Source organism: Antrostomus carolinensis, unplaced genomic scaffold (genome assembly GCF_000700745.2).
Source record: "Antrostomus carolinensis isolate BGI_N321 unplaced genomic scaffold, ASM70074v2 scaffold17585, whole genome shotgun sequence".
In the NCBI taxonomy this organism is placed as follows: Eukaryota; Metazoa; Chordata; class Aves; order Caprimulgiformes; family Caprimulgidae; genus Antrostomus; species Antrostomus carolinensis.
The window spans coordinates 24731-35157 of NW_010317256.1; the positions used below are offsets into that span (position 1 = coordinate 24731).

At 41.2% G+C, this 10427-nt stretch overlaps 1 protein-coding gene across 1 annotated transcript in view; it reads right to left on the reverse strand.

The window, feature by feature from the left end:
* Positions 1 to 10427, reverse strand: part of LOC104525383 (receptor tyrosine-protein kinase erbB-4) — a gene marked incomplete at its 5' end in the record, with an annotated part of 31432 nt that overhangs the window by 18056 nt on the left and 2949 nt on the right. The window contains 4 exons of the mRNA XM_029085093.1: positions 4543 to 4713; positions 6240 to 6337; positions 8279 to 8425; positions 10342 to 10417. Coding sequence (XP_028940926.1) covers positions 4543 to 4713; positions 6240 to 6337; positions 8279 to 8425; positions 10342 to 10417 — 492 coding nt within the window. The remainder of the gene's footprint in view (positions 1 to 4542; positions 4714 to 6239; positions 6338 to 8278; positions 8426 to 10341; positions 10418 to 10427) is intronic.

Here is a 10427-nt window from a genome sequence, read left to right on the forward strand (position 1 = left end):
GAGGTTGTAGAAATCGAGAAGGTCTCCCCTCAGCCTCCTCTTCCCCAGACTGAACAATCCCAGTTCCCTCAGCCACTCCTCATAAGACTTGTTCTCCAGCCCTTCCCCAGCTCCGCTCCCCTTCTATGGACACACTCCAGCACCTCCATGTCCTTCTTGTAGTGAGGGGCCCAAAACTGAACCCAGCACTCGAGGTGCAGCCTCACCAGTGCTGAGTTGCAGGAGACAATCACTTCCCTACTCCTGCTGGCCACACTGTCCTGATACAGGCCAGGATACCATTGGCCTTTTTGGCCACCTGGGCACACTGCTGGCTCATATTGAGACAGTTGTCAACCAACACCCCCAGATCCTTTTCCACCAAGCAGCTTTCCAACCACTCCTCCCCAAGCCTGTAGCATTGCATGGGGTTGTTGTGACCCAAGTGCAGGACCTGGCACTTGGCCTTGTTGAACCTCCTACAACTGGCCTTGGCCCATTGATCCAACCTGTCCAGATCCCTCTGTAGAGCCTTCCTACCCCCCAGCAGATCAACACTCCCACCCAGCTTGGTATCATCTGCAAACTGACTGAGGGTGCAGTGGGCTGCAGCTCTGTGCTATTAATTCCTATCTAAATAACATTTTTCTTCATATGGTAGGGAGAAGGCAAGGCAGTGTTTTACGTAAACCTCATCCAGTGGTGCCTCTCCCAGGCAACAAGCTGCAAGGATTTAGGACCGAGATCACCCTAGAGAAACTTCAGAGCTTTCCTTAGAAAGTAAATGCTCTTGCTCTTCCTTAGTTCCCTGACTTCAAAGCCTCAGAGTGAGGAGGCTCATGATCTCTCTGCTTTCTTCCTGCAAACTTTTGTCCCCAGTAGAGCTGCTTTGTTGCTGGAACACTCAACTAAAGCTGGCAGTGCAGCATGTCCAGAGAAGGAGCCCAATACTCCACCATCACATAACTGACTCTTTCTTCACAAAAACTACAATCAGAACAACTAAGATGGGAAACACAGTATTTTACAGTATCTTTCATGCTTCTGATCTCTGAAAATGGCATGAAGATCATGTCGCTCTCGTCTGTGTGTTTTACTTCACCAAACTGCCTAGCAACCTCCCCATAAAATTTAATTTGCCAGACACAGTGAACACAAACTACCGAAGCTGTATCAATTCATTTGGCATCTATGGCTGCAGCAGCACCATAATGAGTTTGTGTGACATTAATATTCACTACACCAAACAAGCATAAATCACAAACTATTCAAAGGAAACACGAAGACAGAATCAGACCACTGCAGACAGAGAACTCTGACAACATTTCAATTCTATGTGATTCCTGTAGCTGACATCCATCTGTACTGAACTATGCACAGCAGATGCACCATTACCTTAAAGGAGCTACTGTGTATTTTGTTTTACATCAACACCAATCTTCACTGGAAGAACAGTTAATGCACCAATAACCCGAGTCCTTCAGAAAAACACACAAGCATGTAGCTTTCTGCACACAGAGAGGTAACAAATGTACTACATCCAGAAAAAACCTCCCTGTGAAGGAAACCAGGACTGCTAAGATGCTATGGGGCTTTCGATTTGGCCCCAAGGCCCTCCAGCAACAAGGTGTTGTGGCCTTCCTGCAATCTAGATGTACTGGCCTATGTGGCAGTACTAGCAGTGTATTTAGGAGACGCAGAACTGTTAGCAAACAAAGCTGAGACTTAAGCTAATCTGACACACTGGACACATGTCAAAATTCTACTGGTAATGCTGTTATGGGACAGCAGTCAGTCTCCAATGATACCAGCAAGTGCCGTCATAAATCAGCTGGTTGTTCAACGGCAACTTCTTTCCCCATCTCTTCTTTTGGCCTTAAAAATGACCCTTCCATAAAGAGGCTCCTACAATAAAGAAAACCACTATAAGGATGGAAGGGTGCAGAAATAAAGCTGGGTGCATGCTTTCTGTCCCTCAGCTGCCCTCTCTGGGGTTACCTGGGTCAGAAAACTTGGCTTAGAATCTAAAGCTTTTGACAAAGGGTAATTCCAGATTTGTTTTTAAGTGTTAGATTGTTGTATGATGCCAGAGAAAAATTCCCAGCAGTAGGAGTTGCTGAAAGAAGGATACAGTCTCACTACTGTCATTAAATTGAATTGCAAAGCAAAGCTCCCACTGACTTCAGTGGTACAAGATCACAGTCTCAAACCAAGATGGGAAATTGTGAGCTGTGGAGAGGAGATGTCACATCAAGAATGTGATGGAGCCTCTCTGTGTGGCAAAAATAAAGGCGCGGAGTCTCTTTCTGCAGCTCTGCTGACTTCAAGGGGATCACATGTGTGTGAGCAGCTGCAAGTGTGGTTTAAAGTTGGGCAAAGGCTGTGAGAAAGTAACCTGAATTTTCATTTAACAATAATAATGATAAATGCCTGTGTCTGCTTTCTGTGAATATCCCAGAGAGCACGTTGGCTGCCCAAACAGCACATTTTAAAGAACTCTTTCAGAATATTTACTCTAGGATTTTTTGTTGGTATTAATTCCCTCAGCTCTAGCGAACTCCTCTGCTTGGCTGGCTCTAAAGACAGAGGGCAAAAGGAACTGTTGAAAAGGCAAGTACATTTTTCTACTAATCCTTTCTTCTTTAAATGTGCCCCAGTGTTTCCAGCAAATATGGGAGTGAGATGAATACAGCAAGCCTCATGAATCTGATTCTGCTCTCTCAACCCTGTCGGTGTAAATGCTAGTACTCCAGTGTGTAAAACTAAGCTACAGTGATTTACATCAGTAAGTCAGTGTGCACCTTTCAAAGGTAACTCTTGTCATTTCCTTCTTTTCTCAGAAGTTGGCAGCAAAGGAAACAGAACCTCTCCAGAGACAGCCAGGAGTAAAACTGATTTATTTCAGATGAGCATCAACACTAAAAATTAACTGTTGTTGCCGTAAAGAGGAAGTTTCTTGCTTATTGCTAAATCCTGCATCATCTCCTCATGCATCACCCCCCCCTTCGCTGACTTTCAGTGGTGCAGGAGAAATGCCACGTGAATCCAGCTTAGCCAGTGGGACTACAACCCAGTCTCTTTGAAAGACCTCTCTACCCTCCTTGCCTTTAAAAACAGTAGCAATTTCCTCATGAATTGACTGGATATTATTTAAGATCAGATTTTGTCTTCCTTATTTCAGAAAAGCACTGCCTTATTCAGGAGAGGCAAAAGAACTTCATGCCATGTATAGTCAGAACATGAATACTGACCCGGCTTATATACTCTTAGCTCCTTTGATTACCTCTTCCCTGCCTCACATGGTGTAATCAGTTCAGAGCAGAGTAGGAATTTGGAACTACCTCAGCTAAGGACACATGTCCAAAAGGTTACTGAAGTATGAAGAATAAACACCAACATTTCAATGAGACTCCACTTAGTATTTAAAATGTGACTTTCCACTAAAAGGAGCATGGAGAGAAAGCAAACAAACAAGTCCCTAATTACTAAACAGATCTGATGCTTGTGTGAATGTCCTCAACGTTAGTAATGCATTTCAACACCTCTTAGCTTTGTGAGAAGGGGTGGCACCTAAACTGTGACAAGGATGGAGTCAAGTGGAGAAACAGGGAGAGGACAGAACTGCTGTCCAGGAGCTCAAAAGTGAAAAGGAACTCAGGAAACCTGAACTCAGGTCCCCACCTGCAGCAGAGCTCCTGTGGCACTGAGGCTGAGGCATTTAGGACAGGATCCAATTCACCAGAACTCAGGCACCAGGTCTGAGAGTGCTCTGGAGCTTTCAGTAGTCAGTGGATGGAGAAAGACACCTCCAGAAAGTAACTTATCCCACTGTAAATGTCCAAGGGAGGCAGCAATGATGACCCACTGGATGTACCCACTCTTCTCCAATGACATGAAATGAAGTCTAGATTGAGTTCAGATTATATCCCTACCCTTTTGATGGTTAGAGTTATGTGAGCTGAATTCCACCTAAACACTCTCTGTGCCTCAGCTCCCCCTGTAAAATGAACAGCATTTCTACCCCTGACAGGGATGTTATGAAGATCAACATGCTAAAATCTGTGACGTGCTCAGCAAAAACACATGCTTGTGAAGGAGGGCCATGAAAGCATCACATACAAACGGGAAAAGGGGCTGGGTCTGAAATCTAGTTCCAGACACAAAAGCAGCATTATCTACGTATTCCAGCTGCCCTCACTTACAGCAGTGCCAACCCTGTCAAGACAACAGGACTGCAGGGATGGGATAATCAGAGCTGTGCCCTTCCTGGCCAGGACGGTACGCAACTGAGAAACAACACTGCTTGACTTCACAAGCCTCAGCTGTGCTTTCAGGACAGGCAGTTCAAGTTGAACCTTTGTTCACTCAAGGCTGAGCTATTAATTTAGAATTCACTGAGGCACAATGAACAGGGAACTCAGTGACAACATTTTTATAGTCACTCTCCTTACAATGGGAGCTTGTAATTCCCAAGGCAACTCTGGCCTGTGTTTGATTAGTGTACTTAAACCTCCACCTGTGTTTTTATAATAACCAGTATTTTCTGTCAGAGCTTGCTCTTACCCTGTTGGAATCAATTCTTGTCCTGGAGGTGTAGATGGGAGGAGGGATGTTGAAAGCTTGAGGAACAAGATACTCTTCAGCATCCATCATATCTTCCAGGTCTTCTTCATCGAGAAGGTTTTGGAAAAACTTGCTGTCATTTGGGCTTGGGAGCTTCATACGATCATCTCCCTAAATTAAGGTTGCATTGAGAGAGGAAAACGGTCAAAAGATGGATTCATTTCCCAAACGATGAATTTCAGCCTTCTTCATGCCCTGGCAGTCAGGCTGCAGGGACCACACATGCTGCTTTGTCTGTTCTAAAGCACCACATTCACATCATTTGTTTTGATTTTTTAACTGGAAACATGATGACAGAAAGGGAGTAACTGCATAAATCAAGCAAAGACATTTTTTGGCGTTCTTGTGATTGAGCTTTTATTCTTTTCTCTTTTTCCCATACAAGCTCAGTTTGTGACCCAAGTTCTGTCAAGGCCTGATATTTTTTGTGAAATATCTCAGCTATTTAGACTCACATTGTGGGAAAAATAACATGGAAACTGCTGTGTCTGGGTGTTTGCTTTATTTTCATTTGTACTTCTAGGGACTTGGAGACCAAGTTTCCCTCTCATCCATATGGCAAGTTCTGAAGAATGTAACAGAGCTGAAAGTAATAAAAATCAAACCAGGGATCAACAGCAACAACAATGATATATATTTTTATTGAAATAGCATCTACAAGCTGGAGAGGCAAAGCAGGGCTGTGCTTTTCTTGGTGCCATAAAACATCACAAAAGGCAGCCTGTGCCCCAAACACCTAACAGCCCATAGAAATGATGCTAACCTGAACTGCATGACTAAAGAATGGCCTCCCACTCTGCAAGAATTACTATGCTCACACACTGGGACCATCTAAGGACCTTACCAAACAGTCAGATTCATTTTCTGTGGCTTGAGTCTGAATTGTAATAAACACATACACAACTTTAGGCTTCTGCAGAACATAGGAGTGAAAGGACAGAAATTTCCACGTAATCCTGTACTCAGGCTGTGCACAGCTCCAGCTAGATGAAGACAACGGATATGGCTCTACTGGTACTGCCCTGCTGCACAGTGTAGTTTCACGTGATGAATCATGCTGGTGTGGGTCTATCACAGGGACTGTGAAGCACTACAGAGCCTACACAGCCTAAGGAGGATAGAGGGAAGTATGAGAAGTACCAATGTGACACAACTCTCTGTCTTCTGAGAAATCTTTATGTTTAGGTTATGAAAAGAAACTTTCTTATGATCTCAGCAGTGCAGGGAAGAGTCTCTTCAGGATAATCCCCTGAGATTCAGCCCAAGCAATTGCAGAACCAAACAAGTCCTGGGTCTAAAGTAAGTCCACTGACAGACAAATCTTGTCCCCAGTTTCATGAGAGAATGCAGAGTACTGAGAAGTTTGAAAAGCCATATTTGTGCTTGTGCTTTGTATTTGTGCTCATAAATATAAGCTTAGGAAAATAATTTCAGATTATTTTAAAATTATTATTATTATTTTTTAGATACTGACACTGGTCATTCTACTTCACTCTTGCATAGTGCTGTGGCCAGTGCCTGCTTTAAGTGAATTTAAGAAATACAAAGGCAAGTCCCTTAACAGTCAGGTCTGACAGTCAGGTCTGGCAGACAGAATTCTTTTCCCCCCCCCCCCCTGATGTTGCAGAGTTGCTTACCTGAATTACTAGGTATCTCTGAGGGTCTCGAGCCATTCTAGAAAATTCAGCAGCCAGCTCCTTGAATTTTGGCCGACTATCAGCATCAATCATCCAGCCTGGGGACAGATGAAAGATGAGAAAAAAAACCCCAGTTAATTGTCAAGGGAACAAATAATTCTGTTTTTAAAACTGCACAAGTTTGAAGCCCTTGATGTCCTTGATAGCTCTGGCCTAAATAAAAGTTGCAATAAAGAGCCCAGAAGAATTGAAAGCTAGAACTCTATGATGTATCTAAAATGGAAAAGGTCTGGTCTTGGCCAGAGAAGACCAGATTGTTCCACACTGCACAGATTCCCAATTTGCTCTGAGCTCCTGTTCCCCATGCCCAAAACAGAGACAGCAACAAGACCTTGCAATTTTCAGTGTCTGTCTTCCCCATTTAGATGTCAGCTCTGACTGTCTTTTATTACGGATATGTCCAACCTCTAATATAATGAATCTGATCTCATCTGAGTCTAGTGGGTTTATTACAAAGTTACTACTAAATATAATTTTACTTTAACTGACCTACTGTTGCACAGTGACTTAGATTTAAAAGAGCTGTTCAACAAATCTACAGGATGACTGACCTCGCATCCGCCTCTCAGGTAATTCTGCATTCACGTGTCTGCATGATTAGCACAGACCTCACACAAGGCATCAGATACTATTTAAACTGACTAAGACTTATTTTTTTGTCCTTCACTCTCCAAGAAACATTCATTAGGAACAACAATTTTCAATCCCTGCTAATACTTTCTGCAAAACAAGCAAGTAGTACAGGCAGTCACCACCAGCAACTAGTTTATCTCAGTGTCAGCTTTTTCTAATGGAAGATCCTATCAGCAGCTTCCCAAGAACATGTCCTCATCTGCCAGCAAGGCTAAACGAAACGGGTCTTATCTCCTTTGTGCCATTTAACTGAAGAAGAGACCAACAGAGGAAAAACAAACCCACTATAGCTTATAAAGAATTTCACATAAACATTACAGGACTAAGTCTGTACATCTATCTGTGACTTTCTGACTTCCAGAATACCTCATCTACTAGGACTTCCTTTTGTCCACTGCAATTTGCCTCATACTCATTAGAAATCCTATCAGATGGAGTATTTCTGCACTCAAACAACACAAACCCATCGCACTATTCAGACAATTTCTATACCTGCACACACAGTACAACTGTTTTCAGAAGATATTTACTTCTTCTAGTTTTATTTTCTTTCTTTCAGTGTTTTTGTGTACAAAGCAAAAGGGAAAGGACCACATAAGGTGGATGCGATGTCTGTATGTTAATCTCATTTAAATTAAGTCAGTAACACCAGACAATGTTCCTAATTCTTTTTAAATTAGAAGCATAACCTTGGAGGATACTTGTCACTACTGTGGGTATCTTGGAGATAAAAGGGTAGGAAGAAACCATGTACAGACTGTTCTCCTTTGTCACTTAAGTAAAAATATTCATAAACTATTGTACTGGACTAAGAATGACAAAAAAATCATCCTCTCTGTAGCATTTCTTGTATTCATTTGATTTTATTTTTTATTATTATGATTGCAATCAACATTCTTGTTACTAACAATAAAATCTTCATGCTTTCTTTCCTCAATATCTGGAACCAGCATTTCTCCTCACAACCTCCACTGGCTGAGTATCCAATACCATAATTATGTTTAATACTATCTTTTTTAACATCAAAATCAATTGTCATGGAAATGACAAGGGTTTACAATAACAATCATACAATTTTGACTTCACAGCAAGAATATGAATGAGATACCATCTGACAGTAATAAGAAGCTGAGCTAACTCAACCCTTAATGGACATTCATATCTTTTGCAATTGCAAAAAAATGTGCATACAGTATTTAAATGGCATTTACAGTATCTCGGGGAGTCTTTGTTTTGAAGCAGCCTGCCCTACTACCCAGCACTGCCAGAGACTACAGATGTAAATGTTCTAAAATAGAGTCCCTCTTGCACTGAGCATTGTGATGTTAAGAGCAACGAATACTTACACTTCACCATCACCATATAAACATCAATAGTGCAGATTGGAGGCTGGGGTAACCGCTCTCCCTTCTCCAAGAGGTCAGGGATCTCTCGAGTTGGGATTCCATCATACGGCTTCCCACCAAAGGTCATAAGCTCCCAAATAGTGACTCCTAGATACACACAAAAACAGAGTGTTAGTATTTGAGATCATGCTACTCAGAGTCCTTCGCAATTTCTTACAGTGCAGTATTCTGGCCCAGTTCTGGGCTGCAATCTCTTCATTACCAGTGCCTGTAAAAACACTGAGGTTTGTTCTGCCATTTAAAAAGCTCCCGAAAATGGTAAAACAGCACTTTTTGTTAATCTTCAAAAGCAACTTCCCTCACTTTTATTGGTGTTAGAAGTGGTGTGATAGATCTGAGGCACAAAAGAAAGGTCTAAGGACAAATAAATGGTGGTAAAGTAAATGGATGCAATAACAGAAGAATGCATCGCGCTCTTTTATCATATCAAAAGGGAAAATTAATGTCTGATGTAATCTGTTATTTTAAGGGGAAAAACTGCAGATGTTCCCTAACTTAGAGCATCAATTTCCCATAAAGGTACAGCACTGAGTAACACTATGTCACTGTCTTTGCCTTCTAAGTCATTCACAGCCATTTGTATTATTTTTTCCTTAAATCACCTTTTGGTGATTCTCTTTTTGAATAGCTATAGGATTTGTTTTGGCATCTGAGCTGGAAATAAAGATTATATAAGTAACAAAATCTTAAATACTGAAAATGCTGCCCTCACACCAGTTTAACTTTTATTTGTATTGCAAAGGTCATTTTAAACTTGCCTCCAGATCAGTAACTGTATTTTGCCAGCTGTGATGCTAATGTAAAAGGTGATGGGCAAAATTACCACATGTATAAAACACATTTTTTTTTCACCCTCATTTACCTCTTTGTTGATATTCAATAACTATAACTTGCCAATTGTTTTTAGTCTTGTCCTTTCTGATTATAGTTATTCTGGGCTTCCTGCATTTAAAATAAATTTCATAAATGGAGGCATATTTTTTTTCTAAGTGATATGGAGTATACAGAATTTGAGGATAAAGAGCAGCTTTACATGATCAATTTAACTTTCATATGTTTTTCTCAGCTGAATAGAAGAGGGCAGCTAACCAGTCACAGCAAACAGTGTCTTCTGCTGCTACCCACAGGTAAAAGTGAGTAATGAATAGAATTGTACACCTTTTTGTTTCCAAATGAAATGGCAACAGGAAATGCAAATAGGAGCCCATAGCCCTAGATACTGCTGAATAATTCCACTTACAAAGGTACACATGATTTTATTAGTAACAGCTACACTAGATAAACAGGCAGACAGCTCAGCAGATGTGGCACAATAGCTCGTCTGGATAACAGAATTAACAACAATAAATGAACATCTCAATTCTCAAATGTGACTTTTTATTTTTTTGGTGTGTGCAGAGTCCATATGAACAGAACTGTGTAACCAATTCCCAAGTTATCAGTGAAATTAAACGGATGCTTGTTTTAGTTAGCTTGGAGAGCTTGTCTCTTTCTTTTTTTTCTCTTGCTGTATTTGCTCTGTATTATGACAAATTCCCTTTTATCTGACTGTAGGTACAGAAAGTCCCATAAGCCTGAAAATGTTTTTTGACATTCATGGCTTTTAGAGTTAAGATTTTCAAAGGACTGCTGAAAATTATGACCTCCAGCTGTATTTTTATGAATCTGTGGCTGAGCTGAAAGAGGCCTTCTTCTGTCATAACAATCAGCCAAACTGCTACCAGCCCAGACCTTACGGCAGTCATCCCAGCAGGGACATCATGATAATGTGCTTTAGTGAGCAGGGAAGTAACGCAAGAGACAAGTTACGATTGCTGTTTAGAGTTACAGATTCAATAAAAAAGAAAAAAATCCAGAAAAAGGGGAAAAAAAAAAAAAAAGGAAAAGCAAAACCCACTGGGATTTACTCCTCTAGGAAAAGAGGGTATCTTTAACACTGTAACACCTCTTGGTTTAATGCTTTACAAGAGACAAATTTTTAAACTAATAACATGAAGTTTTACCATAGCTCCAAACATCACTCTGATGGGTAAATTTCCTGTAGTGTATGCACTCCAGAGCCATCCACTTAATTGGCATCTAGGGAAAG